Here is a 20,956-nt window from a genome sequence, read left to right as displayed (position 1 = left end):
CTGGCAGGCAAGCAAGCCCTGATAAGAAGTAATGACTCTCCGGTAGCTTTATGTACATTTATTACAAAAAAATCCATACACATCCAGAGCATGGCTTTTCACCTGCTCGCATTGACAACAGTTGGTGAGTCTGAAACTTCACCCCTCCCATGGCAGGAAGGATGCCAAACCCCTGCCTTTTCCCTCTTGCCCTTCTGTTGCCCTCTGATCTTTCCAAGCACCTAGAGCGGGGACTGAGAGGCTGGCCTCCCTCCTCCTCACTTTCACTCGACACAGTCTTATACCTCTGCTTATCTGGTGATTGCCTAGCAATGCTCTGACTGCCTTCCAACTCTCCCTCTTCTAGAGAGCTAACAGAGTCTTCCCTGGGAGGGGGGTTCAAACTGCCCTCTCTCGACTCTGTCAGCCAGCTCTCATCTGCAGAGTCAGTCCCTCATTCATTGAGTTCAATTTTTGAGTCTAACTCTCCCCCTCCATTCGGGGGGGGGGGGCATGTTCCTGACACCAGGAGGTTGGCCCTTCCCTTCCCTCTTAAGATATACCCTTAGAGGTCTTAGGCTGTCACTTCAAGGCCTTAGTCTCACCTCTGGGGACCAGCATGGCCACTACACTTGCATGAGTGGTCTGCCAGTAGCACTTCAGGATATAGAAGGGACTCAAGGCTCTCCCTTTAATGTTACCCCAACATCTGGGTGGGATGGAGTACTGGCTGCTGATCACTGGAGCCCCCCACCCTATGCCACACCAAAGGTGTGCAGTAACCAATAAAAGTTGTGGTTATCTGACACCAACTTGACCATTTGCCAAGTTATTAGCCTCCACACAACACAGCCTTGATAAGCGCTGTGGACAGAAACAGGCAATCAGTTGTAGCTCCTGATACTTCAGATAATTGAGTATCTATGTATTTTTTTATTTGATCTACCTATATAAATAATTTGTAAATAAATAAACAAATAAAATTCCACATATCTGACTGTACCTGGCATTGGTATTCAGATCAGGTAGTTGCCATGGGATAATGTAGCCACCTCTGAGATGAAGGTTGATGTGTTCAAGCTCAGCTTGTAAGACAGAATAATTTCCTCGGACTCCAATGTCCTTGCTCTGTTCATGAAAAGGGGGAACTTTCAGTCTTGTTTTCAAATGCTCAAATGTGCGCACACACACAAACATCTAGCCAATCGATAATCACAAGTACAAGAAGTAAAATGTCTCCTCCCCAAGACTCACTGCTTTGGAGGTGGCAGCACAGGTCAGTGTCCTTGACTATGTCCCCAATCTATTAAATCAATACATTTTACAAATCTGTGGGCCAACATTACATTTCGGGTAATTTAAAATGGCAGCCAGTTATTTTGGGAGCTTGGCTCCCATTCAGCAGCAGCATTGTTGGCTGCCCTGGTGACACATTTAGGGAGCCTAGTGGGGAGGGTGGTGAATGGCTGCACAATTGAGCAGGCTGGTGAGGGTCCCTTGGCCCAGGACCTATCTCTCTGCTGGTGCCAGGCCTGTTCCTTAGGGCTGGGGGACCCACTGGAACAGAATGGGCTATGATACAGAGAGCTGAACAGGTGGGGAGGGGATATTGCACAAGGCAAAAGTGCTTTACCAGGCAAAGCTACCAGTGGATCTTGCTTCTCGATCCTGAAAGACCTACACTGGCTCCCAGGACATTTCAAAGCACAACTCAAAGTGTTGGTGCTGACCTTTAAAGCCCTAAATGGCCTCGGCCCAGTATACCTGAAGGAGCATCTTCAAACCCAGGATAGGCTACCATACAACATGAATATTGGCTATGTAACACGTGCATTTAAGGGATGACCCTCAGCAGTTGTGATTCCCTGGAATTTTGGAAAGCCCTTAACACGACATATTACATTTTCCCCTTAATTTAATCTGTTTTCACATTTGGAAGATGGTTCAAAGGAATTTCACTTACTGTGTAATAATCATACCAGCGGGCATCAGGAAAGTAAGCATTCACTGTTGTTTGATTCTGTAAATCAAATACGTACATTAATGTTGTAGAAAAAAAATCTTTATTATTCTTATTCTTAAACTTTGCCTATACATATTGTAATGGTTCTAGGGGTTGCTCGTGCGTAAGCTGGTGCAAACACTTGGGTGTATTGCCTGAGTGAACCTTTTCTGTCCGGACAGCCACTCACCCGTGGCTGTCTCAATCGCTGGCAGAATCCGTCAGTGGGCGTTTCTTAAACTTCTTCCAGCAAAGAAGCTCTTTGATGCCTAGTCTCCTCCTACTCTCTCTGCGTGAAAGCCTTCTGTGCAAGGAGGGCATAGGCAGCGGAGGACCTCTACTCTCCCCGCTGGCCCCCGGCAAGGAGTCATGGGACCGCCTCGCTGCTTCCCCCATCTGCCCCCCTTCTCCACTGGTGCTACACTGATTCTCTTCCCCAGATGATGGGCTGCCTCTCCCAATCCCGGGATGCTCTCTGGAATCCCTCTGGATTTTGCTCTCTCCCTCCAGCACTGATGGCAGTTCCCTGACACATATCTACTTACTTCATCCAGCACAGGGCTGATGAGCAATGCCGGTCCCCAGAGAAACTGTCTGTCTATGTCCCATGTTGTTCTATCATCTGTAAATCTGAAAGCAACACAATAAATTATTAAGTGTGATATTGCTACTGGAAAAACAGTCTCACAATATATTAAAAATGGATATAGATTTGGATCTGGAATATCTTAGCAGAGTGATCCAAATATTGAAGGATATGGAAGCAGTTTAATTTATAGGTCTAATCAATAATGGGTGCAGATGGGGTGTGTGTGACAAAAAAAGGAGATAGTTTTTCCAGTAAAAAGTCCCTAAAATCTTGACATAGGTGCTTTCTGGCAACAAATTGCGCTCAGACCACACATAATGTATTTACTTATTATATTTATCAGTTGCTTTTAGCATGAACATGCTGCTAAACTGATGTACTCACACAAATACAGAGCACACTTAAGCTATTTTCAGGTGTTTGCCAAAATATACAAGATTTAAAACATATATAAGTCATGGCCCCAAGATCCCTGGACATATTTGTGCTGCTTGCTCAGTTCTTGACTTTACAGGCACCTCATCAAGGAATTATCTACATGAGTGAGGAAGTCTTCAAAAGCAGTTATGAGATCCTATCCTTAGTGATTTCACTTACATATTTCAATTTTTATTCTGCACCTTCTCCAAGGAGCTGTGGGAATCTACGATACTCTTCCCCCAGACACGCTACCTTCATAACAATCCCTACCCACAAACTGGCTGTGGGGATGTTGGGAGAACCCCAGAATGGTGCACAACAGTGGGTGGAGAGGAGAGATCATTCTATCAGGCAAGCGATTCCCACAGAACTATGTTGAACTCATCCCCCTAAGTCTTTAATAAACACAGAGAACCGAAATACCAGTCAGTGTCATAGGCCATGTTACAACTCACGCTAAAAGTCTGCACATATATTTTAATAAGAGCAAACCTTTTAGCATTGGTGACCAGGACTGTTTTGTCCCAACAAGCTTACATTTTAAATGAACTTGGTAGAACATTTAATACTTACTCGTGGAGTAAAGGGCGCACGACTGTGCTTCCATGATCATGAGCCTCATACAACAGTGTGTAGAGATAGGGGAGCAAAGTGTATCTGGTATTGAGCACATTCCTGGATAGGTCTTCGAAAGCCCGATCAAAGGATACAGGATCTTGCCTCTAAAAACACAAAGCAGCCTAGTCATTAGACCTACTGAAGCTCTCTCCAGTATTTATACATGGCACACCTAGAACCACATATATTGTGCATATATTAGGGAGAGATTTTAAGTCATATAGCTGTTGTCTTTCAGCTATCTGAGTTCTTTTATCTCTATTTTAGGTCAACATAAGCTGGGCATGCTCTCAGCTTTATTTGACCCCCACAACTATGGTATCCAACGATTGCCACCAGAGGGCTGATTTACTCAATGTATGACTATAATTTGATTATACTTCAATTGATTATTTGTAGCTGAATCAGTGGCTTGGCCTCATTGAAAAACACTGTACTTCATGTAAGCATTATTTCAACAGTGTTAGATCTGTGATGGATCATTCACATAGGCAAGTCATGAAGTGAAAGCTTTCACCATGTATGAGAACCAGTGTGGTACAGTGGTTAGTATGTTGGACAAAGAGAGACAACGGTTCAAATTCCGACATAGCCATGAAGTTCACTCAGTGACTTTGGGTCAGTCACCACAACTCAGTCTAAACTACTTCACAGGGTTGGTGTCAGGATATAATGGGAAGAACCAGGGATATAATGGGAAGAACAATGGAGAAGAAGTTCATGGTGAGCTCCAGCACCTATTTTTCTAGAGAAATAGCACTGGGGAGAACCCAATATTCCACCTTGAGCTCTGTGGGGAAAAGGTGGGTATAAATGTAATAGTATTAAAATAAATTAATATGAAAATCAGAATAAGAATGCAAATGTGCTTTTCTTGTTAAATCACGATGAGAGTTTTGATAGGAGGTGTGGCATTTGCCTCCTAGGTGGGTCATAAGGAAAGGGTTAAAATGAGTGTGATGTGATTGGCCAGTGGAAACTGATAGGTGGAATTAGGGTTAGAGGGGGAGTTGTGTGAAAGTCAGTTGAGAGTTGGGAGTTGAAGAAGGAGGAGGGAGGTTAAGTCTGTGGATTGGTTGAGTTGTGTGGTGAGGGAGTGAGAGGAATTGTTAGGCAGAGTCAGATAGATTGTTGGAATAATCTGTTTAAAGTTGTTAGGAACGAGTAGGACAGTTAAGGAACTAAGATTAAGAAACAGCCAAGAAAAATTAACTGAAACCATGGGCTTGTTCATGCCTATAAAATAAACTTGATTATTTGTTAATGTTTACAACTGTCTGGTCTCTGTGTATACCCATGAGGAGAAACGGGTTGGTGGCAGCGAAGAAAGCAATCACAGTGGTGGCACAGGGTCAATAGACCGTCAAACGTCCGGGAGACCTGTGTGATCGCCACAGGAGGTGATACAGAAATGGAATTAAGTACGTTAATAAATAAGTGAACCAGACCCTTCTGAAACATCAGGGAAAACCTGCTCTCCTTCTTCATATGTCTTACAAAACCCTCATGGTCTGCTCCTTTGGACCAATTCTACTTTTTATTTGCCCCAGCTTCAACATTTATATCAGCCATGTTAAAGCTGGGCCAGATACTCTGCACAGTAATTCACAGGGTGGTTCATTCCCTACAACACAGTTGTGGATGGGAGAGAACCTAAACATCCCTCTTAAATGCCTTGGGAATTTCTGTCCCAGATTAGAAAATGTAGCAGCTACACTGCTGAGAGTCCCTCTGCCATAGACTGAGGCAGCAACAAAGATTTCTGGACTGGGGTGAGGAATCTCTCTGCTACTTCATCTTGAATTCCCCCTCCCAAATTCCTACTATTCACCAATTTTGCCCCCCATCCCAAAGAGATCAAAATATATGGGCAGAATTCTTGGGGCCAACATTATTTTAAGCAACAAATGATAGAACTTGGTCCAAAGTGATCTTCTGTAGAATGGGAAAGGAGATAAGGAGGAATGAGTTGTGCCCCCGATTCACAGTAGCACCACTCACCTTTGAAAACATTTCACAAATTTCAAGTGTGTGAGAGAGAAGGGAAGAAAAATTCCCAGTCCGGTCTACAGAACATGTGACACATTCTGCTAAATTCGCCTTCTTTCCTGCAGGGCACCACTCAGGACTTTTAAAGGGGGGAAAGGAGTGCTAATGAGTGATGTCAAGCGGCCCTTTCAATCTTTATTAAAGGAAAGGAACAATACCTTGGCAAATTGGGTTAGACTGGAGGCAACATGATAACCCTGAATCTACATTTTTAAAGGCTTTTTAAAAGACCTATTGAAAGGTGTGCTGCTGCAAGATAAAGCACTGCCTTTTTAAAAAAAGGAAGTGGCAATTCTTTAGAAATGTGCAATAAAAATAGATCTTGCTACTCCAGAATAGTCCTGTTTTTTTCTATTTAACTTATCCCCACTTTTTAACCCATTTTCTACAATACCCATTTTCTAAGTGAGATCTGTTTTTCTGTGCTTTCAGGTGTTGCGTTTCCTTTAAAAGAAGGGACACAGGTGGCGCTGTGGTCTAAAACACTGAGCCTAGGGCTTGCTGATTGGAAGGTCGGCGGTTCGAATCCCTGCGACAGGGTGAGCTCTCGTTGCTTGGTCCCTGCTCCTGCCAACCTTGCAGTTCGAAAGTACGTCAAAGTGCAAGTAGATAAAGAGGTGCTGCTCTGGCGGGAAGGTAAATGGCATTTCCATGCACTGCTCTGGTTTCACCAGAGGCAGCTTAGTCATGCTGGCCACATGACCCGAAAAAAATGTCTGCGGACAACCGCCGGCTCCCTCAACCAGTAAAGCAAGATGAGCGCCGCAACCCCAGAGTCGTTTGCTACTGGACTTAACTGTCAGGGGTCCTTTACCTTTATCTTTAACACAGTGGTTGCTAAGATGCCAAAGCACAGCAACCTTTGTGTGGAGTGCCTCAGGCGGCGCAAGTGCTTGAGGCAGTGCTCCACCTGCCCCACCACTGCTGAGAGGGAGGTGTTGCATTCTGCAGTGTTGCCACTCGCCTTCCCTGCCCCTGGGCAGAGAAACTGAGCAAGGGGCAACACTCTTTGAGCAGCGCTCCAGCTCCTGCCACGTTCAGTGAGAAATTGGTCACAGCAACAGCAGAAGTAGGGTGTGGACGGAGACATGGGGTGCCCTGAGGTGGGCCAGGATGTGGCAATTCCCATTTCACCTCAGGTAGAGAAACAGGATGGGCCGCCCGTGTGGTATGCAAAAGGGGATAGCAATCTTTCTTTTTTAACATTTTCCGTGCTTTATTGTCCGTAATTACATCTGTACAACAGAACCGTATCTTCACTGTTCTTCACTGTTATCTATAAACCAAATTCATAAAAAAACCAAATCTTCTAACAATAATTTTTTCAACATAAACTTTCAACAATATAAAAAATTTTCAACATAAACTTTGACTTTCCATCCTTTCCATATTCTTTTCATTTTAATAAACCTATTGCATGAACTTATTAACATATTTAATAATAAAGAATTAATACTCATATTTTTTTCTTTCTTTTAACATGGATTATTTACAGAGATCGCTCAAAGGCTGCAACTGAGTTTAAATTGCAATAATTATTCTTTAAATATCTCTTAAGAAATTCCCAATTTGAAATGAACTCCTGCTTAGATTTATCTTTAATCTGTTCCGAGAGATTATCTAGCTCAGCATATTCTACCAGTTTCAATAACCATTCTGATCTAGTGGGGATAGCAATCTAGTGTCATGATCTGAGAAGAGACATCATGTGGACTGGACAGGGAATGCTTTGGCAGCAAAGATCTGCTCAGAGGTGGTGACCAGGTACTGTGGAATGAACTCCATATTGACATATGAGATGCCTCATCTATATTGATATTCTGCGGGCTTTTGAAGGCACACCTGTTTACAATGGCATTCCCTTCTTCTCTGAACTGGAGACTCCCGCTTTCATTGCTGTCTTGTTTCAATTAGATTGTTTTGTTTTAAATCACGGTAGATTATATTTTAATGTATTAGTAGGGTTGTTTTAGTGTACATTTTGATTATTGCACGTTCTATTATTAATTATCTGTGTTTTAAAAATGTTGCCTAATTGGTGTTTTGCAAACTGCTTAGACGCCATCTTGGCATTAAGTAGTATATTAATTTAAATATAATAAAAATAATAAAAATTGGAGATGATGCGGCAAGGGAATGTTCAGGAGGAGGAGACTGCAGTAATGAGGTAAGGATTTGACCATAGCAGTTTCAGATGAGGGCGCAATGGGAAAGTAGCAGATTTTCACAATGTAACTAAAACAAGTAATTAAGCAATGCATAGCAAAGCTTACCATATATCCTATGCCGTTGTGATTCCTGGCAAATGGATAAAAGGCTCCCAGCTGCATCCAACGGGCACACATTTGGTAGTTTGTATGTTCATTGAAACCACAGATATCTGCTCCAGTCTGAACATATTAAAATAACTGAGTATTAATGCCACATATTATTTCAAATATAGAATAATAGGTTAAATTGTTGGGTTATGACTCAGACTTACGTAGGATATTCCGAAAAGGCTGAACTCCATCATACCTGTAAGAGAAATAGTCTAAGTTTATCAAATGCATCTCCCTTCACTGTAAAATCATTTATCTAACATTTTGTTTGGGTCTTATTCAGTCACATACATACAAGCCGTTACGGTGAATGTTAGTTAAGTGGTAGGCCAAAATGGAAGCATGGGACAGAGCATGTCAAAAGGGCTTTAGTTTGACTCTAGGGGTCCTTCTCGTTTGCCTGTCATTGAGATCACTTAAAGTGACAGGCACAAAGCACAGGGCTAGGGATGAAGATATAATCCAGTTGCATTTATACATGGAATTTGGCAGTTCGGACCCAAACAAGCTCGGCATGCATTGGACCTCCATGCTGCATTACATTTCTGCCACATAATTGTATCCCTGAGATTGCTGCATGTGCATTTTGATACAGTTATGTGCATTTTTTTATGTGCTGGAAGCCTGGAATGTGTGTGTGCATAACACGTACAAAACTTGTTTGCATTTTTAGGAGGGGGGGAGAGCTTCGTTGTCACTGAGAATAATAAGTGAGATGGAAGTTAGACACAAATGAGTGGAGGCAAGTTTTGCATCAAAATTTTCTGAAGATTCTGTCAGTAGACAAGGCCTTTTCAGTGGTGGCCTTTGGAACTCTCGCCCAAGGACATGAAATTGATCACATTAGTACCAGCTCTCTAAAAAGCCTTGAGGACCCACTTAGGATTTGCACATACTTTGTAAATACTGCTGAATACAGTCATCACCTTATTAGGATCTTCCATTGTTGTCAGTAAAAATACTTATTGTGCAGGAACAACAATGCCTAAGTACAACATTAATGTTGTTATATGTCTTTTCTTTCTGGACACTCTGTCACTCTGCTTGCTTGTGGGGAGGGAGGGACAGATACCTTTTCTATGGCCATCATTTTTTATTTATGCACTCTTGTTGCAAAATGGTATACCAATTCTCATCAGGCAACAACTTTGTAATATCACTATTAAGAAAATCTTGCTCATTAAAAACAAGTACAACTTCCAGAAAACACACTACTCATCATAAAATGTATCAACAATGTATAATTTGACTCACCAATTATAGATTTCAAAAGCTGATCCCACCGCGAGAAGTTATCACCAAGCCAATGGCCTGCCCATTTGCCACTCGACGGATATGTTGAACGAGGAATGATAATGCCACGTTCTCCGGTGGCACTTTGTAAAGCACTAGGATTGGAAATTAAAATAGAAACCAAATGAGTCAGAAATAAAATCCAGTGAATATTTAGGGCTGGGAGGTGTTTAAAGGATACTTGCAATATCATTTTGAAAAATCAGAACTTCTATTAGAATAAACGAGTTCCGTTATAAATACAGTGGTACCTCTCGTTAAGTACTTAATTCATTCCGGAATTCCGTTCTTAACCTGAAACTGCTCTTAACCTGAAGCACCACTTTAGCTAATGGGGCCTCCTGCTGCCGCCCCGCTGCCGGAGCACAATTTCTGTTCTCATCCTGAAGCAAAGTTCTTAACCTGAAGCACTATTTCTGGGTTAGCGGAGTCTGTAACCTGAAGCGTATGTAACCTGAAGCGTATGTAACCCGAGGCACCACTGTACAAACTAATTAAGGGATAGCTATCCACTAAATGAGGGACGTGGGTGGTACTATTTCTGGGTTAGCGGAGTCTGTAATCTGAAGCGTCTATAACCTGAAACGTATATAACCCAAGGTACCACTGTACTGAAATACTAAATAAGATGGATAACAATGTGTAACAGAAAAAGAAGTAGAAAATAGAAGTGGAAAGAAATTGCAATTGAGTAGATTGGAAGTCTAACACAAGGGTGGGGTGAGGGATGGTGGTGGGAAAAGGAAGTATCTGTGGGATTGAGTGTGGGTATGTATGAATATTTTTAAGGATTGTATGAAATGTCTGTTTGTATATTCGTAATATGTATGTATTAATGTTGAATTATTTTAATAATAAAATATTTGAAAAATTAAAAAAGAAATAAAATCCAGTGAATATTTAGAACCAATATATATAGAATTAACAGGTATGTAAATATTTTTTTTAAAGCATCTATTCAGATTCTACTACATGGAGGCTAGGGTGGAACATTTACTCCAAAGCAGTGCAATTGTAAGGAAGCAATCCTATAGGAAAATCTGCCAGGATGAGTAGATTGCCAGCTGTGTCAAGATGTGACAGCTTAACTCCCACATCCTTGATTCCTCCAGAGATATACCAGCATATTCCAGCTCAGCCAGGATCTACGCAGTTGACTCAAGCCAAGTTTATTTTAAATTGCCGTAAAATGTGAAAAGGGGGCATAGCGGAAGCATGGTGTGGCAAGAACAGAGGGGGTGGTACTTAGGCTGCATCCTAAGCCCATTCAGCTCAATCATATGACCTGGCAACTCAGCATAAATTAAACCAGCAAAAAAAGGGTGGTATAACAAAAAATACTATTTAAAATACTTATTCTGCCTCTCCACTGGCCTTTGCACTTACCAAATGTTTCAGTGCAGTTCTTGGTTCAAAAGACATGACCGAATTTAATATGAAATGCAAGCACATTTAGAGTATATTATTTTGAGAGAAAAAGTGCTGTGATAGATTTCTTAAAGCTATATTTAAATCTGGATTCTTTTTTTGGCTTTGTTTGTTTAAAAAGTGCTGTTGATTGTGGAGATGGGGCAGAGTAAACTTATGAGTTCTCACATGCAAAAGCGACAAGGACTGGATATAGACAAAGTCACACATCCCTACGCAAAATATGGACTTTTAATTCTTTATTTAATATCTTATTTCTAGCTGGATATGTTTTTCTCTCTTAAAAAATACATATTTCGATCCATATGTCCTGACAGAAAAACACTGAACTGTGAATTTTCAATCATAATATGCATCGTGCTACGTTGAAGTTGCAAACAAAGTGCAGTCACATTCAGAGAAGTGTGAGCATAAGAACAGCCATATTGGATCACACCAATGGACCATTTAGGCTAGCATTAATAGAAAAAAGAGAACGGCAAGTTGATAATAACGAAAATGAAACCAATAATAAACCAGGCTGCCTTGGCTTAGCCACATTTAGTGGATAATAAAAGGTACAGGGACCCCTGACCATTCGGTCCAGTCGTGACCAACTCTGGGGTTGCGGCGCTCATCTCGCTTTATTGGCCGAGGGAGCTGGCATACAGCTTTGGGGTCATGTGGCCAGCATGACTAAGCCGCTTCTGGCAAACCAGAGCAGCACACGGAAACGCCGTTTACCTTCCCGCCAGAGCGGTACCTATTTATCTACTTGCACTTGGACGTGCTTTCAAACTGCTAGGTTGGCAGGAGCAGGGACCGAACAATGGGAGCTCACCCCGTTGCGGGGATTTGAACTGCCAACCTTCTGATCGGCAAGCCCTAGGCTCTGTGGTTTAACCCACAGCGCCACCCACGTCCCTCATTTAGTGGGTAGCTATCCCTTCATAAGTTTGTATATTTTGAATGAAACCGGTAAATAGTTTCAAAGCAATACTTGGCTTAGCAGTGTTTTCTCTACAGAAGAAAGCAATTTTTAATGCATTATTTACAATTTTAAAGATAGCATCATCCAGAGTGATGAATTATTGCCTGCTGATAATGTTCAAATCATACTTTAGTCTACCTGATACTAGAGAATGCGAATCCACCCACCCTTGTCCATTCAGCAGTTTTGCAAGTGTCATGAGTGACAGCAAAATGCCAAGATCCTGCCACGTATATTGTGTACTCAGGGTTTTGTTGTTGTTTTTTTAAAGGTGGCCTCCTGGCCTCTACTCCCCCCCACCCCACTTTTTCCATAGTAATATCAAACTTATAAAGGCCTCCAAGGTCATTATAGTCCACGGAGTGTTTAAGGGGATGGGATGTTGTTCTTTGCTTGCTCATTGAATTGGAAAGGAAACAACCTAGAAATATTACCGTTAGATCGGAGATTATCTAAAAGAGAATATAACTCAATAAGGAATTAGCATGTAATAAAGTTGCCTCGGAGCTGAAGAAATAAATTGTTGAAGAGCAAGTCTTGCCCATTTTCTTTACATAATATGCACCCTCTTGCCCCTCTTTAACATTTACTTTTTAAAAAGTGAATTGTTAAGGTTATTAATTTAAGAATGGGTATACAGAACACTTAATTTAAAATAATCATTCAGTGTAGCCTACGTGGAATCCTAGCCAAACAAATACAAGCTTTTTAATTAAAGTAGTCCATCACATATGAGGCTTGGAGCAAGGGGTTATTTTCAACTTTAATTTCTTACGCTAGTCTTAATGGCCTATCAAAAATGCTGAAAACTGCTTTGTGACATCAGTGAATGGCAGAGCAGTCTTTATTACAGTTGCCGGAACTTTCTGCATCTGCATCACATAGGACTGTCTCAAGATGGCCTTTGAATATCTCTCATAAGAGGAATCCCATTTATATGTTCCCTGTGTTGCATCTGGATGCACGGAAACAAGAGTGTTTGGCGGGATGTAATTAAACATCCATATTAAAACCACTAAGCTGGCCATTTGGTTTCACAAACCAGGTCAACAATTAAGTTTGCACAACATAATCTGGTTATTAGAATATGCGTACAAATAATTTGCTCCCAGCTAAGTGAGGAATCAGGTCTCTTAATATCGTGCCCCAATGTACTTGCAGTCTTAGAAACAAGACAATGAAACTTGATGCTTAAAAGGCTATTCAGGCTGTTCCCATGGCACTCAGCATCTACAGATACATTGTGCATGCACTGCCATGGTGTTTGCTAACATGAATAGGAGATCTTGGACGCCATCCACATCACTGGTGATGGAAAGTGGGAGGGGAGTGACAAATTACAGCCCTAGGATGTAAAAATGTTTTCCCCACCTCAACCCCACTGCCACTTCCCTGGATTTTCAACTGGTCAGTTGAAGTACACAGAATACCAATATGGCCAATATCGGACCCTTCTTCATAAACTTACTGTAACCTTTTTAACAGAAACTTTCAAGGCTACCAGCCTTCAGAATCTACCACAGAATACTATGCACCATAATACCAACAAATGGCATAATGTTTCCTAGATTGGTTAAATACACCCTGCCTGAAACTTTGGAAAATGGCTGCCTGTCAGTTGAGATGAATTGGGCCAGGTAGACCATTGCTCTGACTCAGTATAAGGCAGCTTCCTATGTTCCATCAAGAGATTATTGATATTGCAGAGTTCTCTGGCCACTGAAGGAATGCTAATCATGTAATCCAATGCATGTCTACTCAGAAGTAACTCCCATTCAGCTCGGTGGGACTTACTTAGTGTTCTAGCAGTAAACCATAAGCTTGTGTTTCCCAAACTTGGGTGTCCAGCTGTTTTAGGACTACAACTCCCATCATCCCTAGCTAGCAGAACCAATGGTCAAGGATAATGAGAACTGTAATCCCAAAATAATTGGAGACCCAAATTTGGGAAACACTGCCATAAGCACTTAGTTGTGAGGGAGAGTCATACCTTGGAAGTCAAACAGATTCCGTTCCGGAAGTTTGTTCAACTTCCAAAACATTCGAAAACCAAATTGCGGCTTCTTGATTGGCTGCAGGAAGCTCCTGCAGCCAATCAGAAGCCGTGGAAGCCCCATCGGACATGTGGGTTCCAAAAGAACATTCACAAACCAGAACAATCACTTCCGGGTTTGTGGCGTTCGGGAGCCAAAACGTCCGAGTTCCAGGGTGTTCGGGATCCAAGGTACAACTATATTTGTGAAACATATACCCTACAGTATATACTAGTTAAGAACTCAGTAATTTTGGTGGGGTTTTTTTTTCCTTGTTCAAACAAGTTCAAATAAAGGAAAGGGCAAAATTTAAATATGTTGAGCACCTTTATGTTTTTTTTAAAAAGATAAAATAAGCCTTGTATAACTTTGTAAATCATTTGTACAAGTTGTTTCTAGTAAATGGAGAACTGAATTGTTTAAAAGGCAAGACAAGCCCCAGGGAAACAATGTACCCAAAAAGGAAAAACAACAACATGTAACTTACTCATATGTAGGCTTCGTTTGTGACCAGCCATATAGATTGTGGACATCATAGTGTCGAACTGGGGTTCCATCCGCCAGAAATTGTTGACTCTGCATGCACAAGGTTTTACTACTCAGCCCAACCTCTCTTCCTAATAAGTCTAACGAAGAACAAAACATTAAAAGAGGTTAATCAAAATCTTACCCATCTTCTGCTTTCATGCTTAAAAATCAATTTATAAAGTCATGTTGGAATATCAAAATTAAAATTTCTGGTTTGGAGTAGGCTCCAGAGGTATGGTATTTGAATGGCGTAGACAAAATATTAATTTGACTCTTCTGAATTTGTGTTGTGCATATATGTCTATGTATGTATGTATGTATGCAGGGGTGGTGAAGGTATAACTATGGCCCCTTCATGATCACATGATTACTCCTCTTAAGGAAGCTGTGCCTGGAGGAATAACTTTGAGGGGAGAGACTCCATCAGGCAAGGCCTTCTTCCACCTGCCTTGCTCCACCCTCCAGTCTCGGCTTCTCAGTTTGTATTGTATTATTTTATGTACTGTGGCTTGCCATTTTATTGATTATAGTTTAGAAATTATTTATTGTAACTGCTGAGTGGATTTCTGTTTAACTTCTTTTTGTTGATATTATTATTTTATACTATTCTAATAATTGTTGAATGTTACTTTTTTGATGTAGGTTGCTTATTTTAAAGTTTTGTTTAATTATTATATTTTTGTAGTGCATTAGATTGTTATAGGATGTACATTTTTTGTTTCTTCAGCTTGTAAACCGCCTTGAGTATTTTAAGGTAGAAAGACGGTATACAGTGGTGCCCCGCAAGACGAATGCCTCTCAAGACGAAAAACCCGCTAGACGAAAGGGTTTTCCGTTTTGGAGGCGCTTCGCAAAACGAATTTCCCTATGGGGTTGCTTCACAAGACGAAAAAATCTTGCGTCCCCCGGCGGGTTTTTTCTTGCTTTTTTCGCCCTTTTCCTAAGCCGCTAAGCCACTTATCAGCTGTGCCACTGATAAGCCGCTTAACAGCTGATCGCTGGAAGCCGCTTGACAGCTCTAGCACTAATCCGCTAAGCTGTCAATGGGCTTGCTTCGCAAGACGAAAAAACTGCTAGACGAAGAGAATCGCGGAACGAATTCTTTTCGTCTAGCGAGGCACCACTGTAAAATTAAAAATGATGATGCGGATGATTTGTCCCAAGCTCAGCACACACCTAGTATATAACAACATTACAAGTGATCTAAAAGTAGGCATAGTAATTACACTTACTTGGTATATATACAGGAAAATTTAGTTCGGAGTTTCCACAGCCACCAACTGCACCATTGACAAAATTTGCTGGTTCATTCATATCCTTACATTGAAAACAAAACAAAACACATAAGCAATATGGACCATCCTTTGTGTTTCTGATAGCCTTTGATTATACTATGAAAATATATGAGGAGGCATCATGTCTCTCCATTCAAGGTGTCCAAGAATACTGAAGGCGTGCCAAGATGAAATGAAGAAATGAGCCCAAGTATATGCTGTGTATGTGTAGGGGGCGTATATGTAGAAGCTATAAAATGATTTATTAAAAAGATATTTCTACTGTACATTGCTTGGGAGCATCAGGTATCACAGGTCTATATGAGTGTCTGGATTTGGGACAAAACAAAAAAAATATCTTTCCAGTAGCACCTTAAAGACCAACTAAGTTAGTTCTTGGTATGAGCTTTCGTGTGCATGCACACTTCTTCAGATACACATGGACTTCCATTTCATGCGGCTCAATGTGGTGCCTTCCATAGTTCCAGTTACAGATAGATAGCCGTGTTGGTCTGCCATAGTCAAAACAAAAAAAATTCTTTCCAGTAGCACCTTAAAGACCAACTAAGTTAGTTCTTGGTATGAGCTGTGTATCTGAAGAAGTGTGCATGCACACGAAAGCTCATACCAAGAACTAACTTAGTTGGTCTTTAAGGTGCTACTGGAAAGAATTTTTTTTGTTTTGACTATGGCAGACCAACACGGCTATCTATCTGTAACTGGATTTGGGACAGTTCAAGGTTACCTTTTCTGTTGTTGTTGTTTAAAATGCTGTTGTATTGATTTAGAAAATGGGACCCTCTATAATTATAGACCACACATCCTTTTCCTCTTGGAATGTTTTATTATTGACTCAGTAAATTTCATAGCTGGATCCTATATTCCTTTATCAACAATTGTGACTATTCTTTTCTCTTTTAAATCTATTTATTCTTTCTTTTTTTTCCTGTACCTGCCTGTTGTTATTAGAACTCCAGAAAAAATAATATTTTAGGGGGGGGTGGATCGTATCCCATCCTTCATCTAAATAAATACAGGCTTCCTTCATCCACCTCCCAAACATTTCTTGTACTGTGTTGAGGAGCAAATTCAGTGTCAATATATTTCCCCATAACAAAAACCTTGGGCATCTGGGCTCTGGTAAATGCTAATATACATTTATTTGCATCTTGCACTGAAATGGTGGACAACATTCACAGGGTCAAGATAACAAAGCAGATGAAAGCAGACGAATGCAGAAATAGGATAGCAATGATTTATGGGTAGACACACATATTTGATATGGTCCAGACAACCCTTTAGTAACAAGGACTCACCTCTTTGCCATGACCTTTGACACTTGAAGTGTATATTTTTAGGATCCAACTTATTTCTATAATTGTAAATTGCTTTAAATATTGTATTGTAATGTTGTGTTTAAAGGTTTGCAACCCACCCTGGAACCTTAGGGTGAAGGGTGGTTAATAAATTAAATCATCATAATCATAATCTACCCATTAATGTAGACGTATCCTATTACTAGCACATTTCAAGATAATTTGGATAGTTTTCTCTGCATAAAAATATAACTGTTAGTGTAAGAAAACTAAAATGACATTAATCCGCTGAAAATATGAGTTGCTTTTTTCCAGTATCTGTTTTCCACATCCATAGCTGTAGAAAACAACATAGACAATGCTAAAATAGGTGCAGGACTTACAATCCATAGGCCATCAAATTTAATGCTATTTGCTGGATTGGTAGGGTTGGTGTGGAACTCCTGAATTTCTCTTTTCCACCACTGCACTGTAGAGTTGCGGAAGAAGTCTGGGAATGCAACGTAAGCTCTGTATAACTGGAATAATAGAGAATGTGAAGAAAACAACATATTACTTAGATACAATTGCTTATTTGTAACTAATAGGCAAGAAGTGTGCACGATCCATCGCTGGAAAAGACTGACACCATGTGAATCACAGAACTTTCAAAAGCGGAGATGGGCTGCCAAGTCTTGAGAGATCTGACTCCTCATGGTCTATGAATGCATTTTCAGATTCTCTTAACAGTTTAGGCAGAACTAGTCCGCATTAGGGAAGTTTTTAATGACTGTTGTTTTAATATATTTTTAATCTTTGTTGGAAGCCACCCAGAGTGGCTGGGGAAACCCAGCTAGATGGGTGGGGTATAAATAATAAATTATTATTATTATTATTATTATTATATCATGGGTCTGCATACTTCCTTAAGAACAGAAGATCTTTTCAAAACTAGCAAGTGGGTAGCAGGCAGAAGGTGGTCCAACATCTGTGCTCTATCTTCTGCCTATCCCTGCTTTACATAATATGCCCACACACATCTACATGGCCACTATGGACAAAGTCTAAAGAACCATTCAGGCTAAAATCCTATACACCAGGCACGTCCAACTCTGAGGAGACTACAGTCTACTCCCAGAATAATAAAACTGGCAGTGATCTACCCATTGTCATTGCCAAAAGTTTTCGAGATTTTTTGGGGGGAGCATTTCCCAGAGTTGTTGAGCTTTGAGCTTTGAGGGAGTACAACACAGGGAATATAAACTTTCACAGAGGCGATGGCAACATATACGAGAAATAGCGCCAGGGGCAGGACGCAGATCGATCGATCGATCAGGAGCACACAGGCGAACAATTTTCTTAAGCCAGTGATCAACCTGAAGCATCCCCAGTATCTACCTGTAGAACACGGATGACTGGTCGGACATGTCTGCTATACACACTTAACTGGGAGCAATTCCTATTAAACTCAATGGGATTGACTTCTGAGTAGACAAGTACAGGATTGCATTGTTGGGACTTTTGCATAGGAATTGTGCATAGGAATTTCTCAAACATGACTAACAATTGCTTGCATCACTCTCCATGGTGCCAAATACACTTTGAATTATGGCACAAATGGACTGCTTTTTTAGGGGAAGGGGTATCAAAACTACCTTGGGCTTACCAAATTCTTCCCCCACTAGCCTTGCTGTCATTAGTTCATTATTATGTGGAGAAGAGGGTTACTGGTTCGTGGGTTTTTTGTATTTTTACATTGTATTTTTATGTTGTGAACGGACCTGAGATCCATGGATGAAGGGCGATATACAAATTTAATTAATTAATTAATTAATTAAATTATATTATTATTATTAGCACTACTGCATTGTTTTTCACAATTACTGGGGCTTTTTAAAGGAGAGACAGAAGTGTAAACTTACCTCTGTTTGCTCGTCCCAGGGTATTGATGTATTCACAACTACACCAGGGTAATCAGGCCATACCTATGACGGCAAAGTGATTTGAAAATGGTTAGCATAATGAAATAATGAAATGACAAGGTTTGGGGAACCTTTCTTTATAAATGAACCACTGCAATTCACTCAGAAAGGTGGAGTGGAAATCGATCAAGTGATAACAATCGAGTAACCTTCTTTTTAAAACAAAATCAAGGGTTACGTTATCCTGCTCCCAAACTGAGATGGTGGAGAGATAACTAAAAGGATGCAACACTCCTCACTTTCATTACTCCTTTCTTAAAATGCCAACATATGGCTGTTTTGAGCATGCACCCTTGTTCATTGGAATTTGCTAATACCAGACCATAATTATACTGCTAGCAGCAATTATTATCTGAAATCAGATGACTTCAAAAGTCTTTTCAAGAAGAATTTTTTTTTTTAACATAAACTAAGGAATTTCTCAGCTGGTAGACTATGGTTGCCACAACCTGGCAACCATAGGGAAGATAAACCACCTTTACTAAGATGACCAGAGGCCCAATTTAACCCAAAAAAGATCATTTAAGGCACTTGTACATGGAATTAATGCTAATGATAGTATGCAAAAAATATTACCTTCCCCCACACAATATCGCTGCTATTGGGCCATTTAATGAAGACATCGTCCTCAACCCCTCTTGTGAATGGCGGATAAGGCTTGGTTTCATTCCCAGAAATGGCTGGATCCTGAAATGAAGAACTTTGGCTTAAGAACTAAAGGCATAATAGTTATTAAAGGAGCAATCCTGTTCTCAAAATATCCTAGCTTCACTCGAACGGAAGGCTCTACCAGTGCAGCCATTCCACTAGGGAAAATGCAAAATAGGCGCAGCAAAAAACAGGTCAGAGTTCAGGGTGGCACAGTGGAGGAGCCCACTTAGGCCAACATTAAAGTCATTAGATCAAACAGGAGCAGAATATATGTACTGACCAAAATGATGATAAATCGCATTCCATCCTGTTTCATTTTGTCAACCAGAGCCGGAAGCTTTGAAAATTCTGGACCGATAGTGAAGTCCAGCTGCCGTTCCATGTAATCAATATCTGCATATTGTACATCCTATGGAGAATAGGATCAAACAATCTTAATCTACAGTTTTAAATGACTAATTTACAGACAAAGGTGAGGAGCCAAAGTGTCACATAGGACAAAGCAAGGTGGCTCTGCAACATCCAGTGAAATTTTCACCTCTCTTTCTTCCTTTTTGTTGTTTAAACAGCAGCTCCAATACTACACCAATACTACAAACACTCTTCAGTTTTAATACAGTTTGCTAGGTGACATGTTCACCAACACTTTGAAAGTGTATTTTTATCTCTTTTTCAATTCCCTTTTAACTACTCTGCTCATTTTTGAGATCTTTCCTGTTTTGAAATCAGTTGCGACCATCTTGTTCCCTCTGGGAAACTTTTCACTTAAATATATAAAAGGTGTGACCGGAAAGTTTGGTGAATGGTCACAGAAATCGGGCAGCGAGAAATATCCAAACATACAATCGGCATCAGAAACCCACGAAATGCTCACAATTGTGTACAGAGATGAAGCCCTAACTCAAAAAGCGGTTACAGATAGGTAGCTGTGTTGGTCTGCTATAGTCAAAACAAAAAAAATTCCTTCCAGTAGCACCTTAAAGACCAACTAAGTTAGTTCTTGGTATGAGCTTTCGTGTGCATGCACACTTCTTCAGATACACTGAAACAGAAGTTTCCAGACCCTTCTATATAGTGAGAAGGTGGGGAGGGGTATTACTCAGAAGGGTGGTGGGAATGGGTGATTGGCAGATAGCTGTGATGAGCCTGTTGACAACTTTTAACGACTGCAATAGGTCTTATAGGAAAAAGCAAGGGGTGAGAAGGTGAAAAATGGCTTTGTCATGTATAATGAGATAAGAATCCAAGGTCTTTGTTCAGACCAGGACTCTCCATGGTGATAAGTTGCAAAAAACGGTATGAGAGGTTTAAGCATTTCCATGAAGGGCGGCAAACCATCGAAGATGACCTTTGGTCTGGCAGATTGTCGGTGAGCAGAATGGTAGCAAATGTCGACAGAGTTCGTGAGTTGTTCATGTGGGATCTGCATTTGTCCGTCCAAATGATGGTGGAAGAACTGCATATTCCGTGTGAAATCATTACTGAGGTTACTGAGCTGTCCCACCCTCTGTTTTCTCTTGATCT

General features: G+C 40.7%; 1 protein-coding gene across 1 annotated transcript in view; it reads right to left on the bottom strand.

Annotated features, from left to right (window-relative positions):
• Nucleotides 1-20,956, bottom strand: part of SI (sucrase-isomaltase) — a 250,836-nt gene that overhangs the window by 30,048 nt on the left and 199,832 nt on the right. The window contains exons 32-44 of the mRNA XM_081910668.1: nt 19,713-19,841; nt 19,358-19,468; nt 18,722-18,784; nt 17,204-17,338; nt 15,463-15,547; nt 14,190-14,328; nt 9,233-9,366; nt 8,140-8,174; nt 7,931-8,047; nt 3,564-3,712; nt 2,527-2,611; nt 1,943-1,999; nt 983-1,107 (exon numbers count right to left, since the gene is read on the bottom strand). Of these exons, the coding sequence (XP_081766794.1) occupies nt 983-1,107; nt 1,943-1,999; nt 2,527-2,611; nt 3,564-3,712; nt 7,931-8,047; nt 8,140-8,174; nt 9,233-9,366; nt 14,190-14,328; nt 15,463-15,547; nt 17,204-17,338; nt 18,722-18,784; nt 19,358-19,468; nt 19,713-19,841 (1,364 nt within the window). The remainder of the gene's footprint in view (nt 1-982; nt 1,108-1,942; nt 2,000-2,526; nt 2,612-3,563; nt 3,713-7,930; nt 8,048-8,139; nt 8,175-9,232; nt 9,367-14,189; nt 14,329-15,462; nt 15,548-17,203; nt 17,339-18,721; nt 18,785-19,357; nt 19,469-19,712; nt 19,842-20,956) is intronic.

This window comes from Podarcis melisellensis, assembly GCF_964234715.1.
Source record: "Podarcis melisellensis genome assembly, chromosome: 5".
NCBI classification, from domain to species: Eukaryota; Metazoa; Chordata; class Lepidosauria; order Squamata; family Lacertidae; genus Podarcis; species Podarcis melisellensis.
The sequence above is the reverse complement of the archived record's forward strand: the minus strand, read 5'-3'. Positions and strand labels throughout refer to the sequence as shown.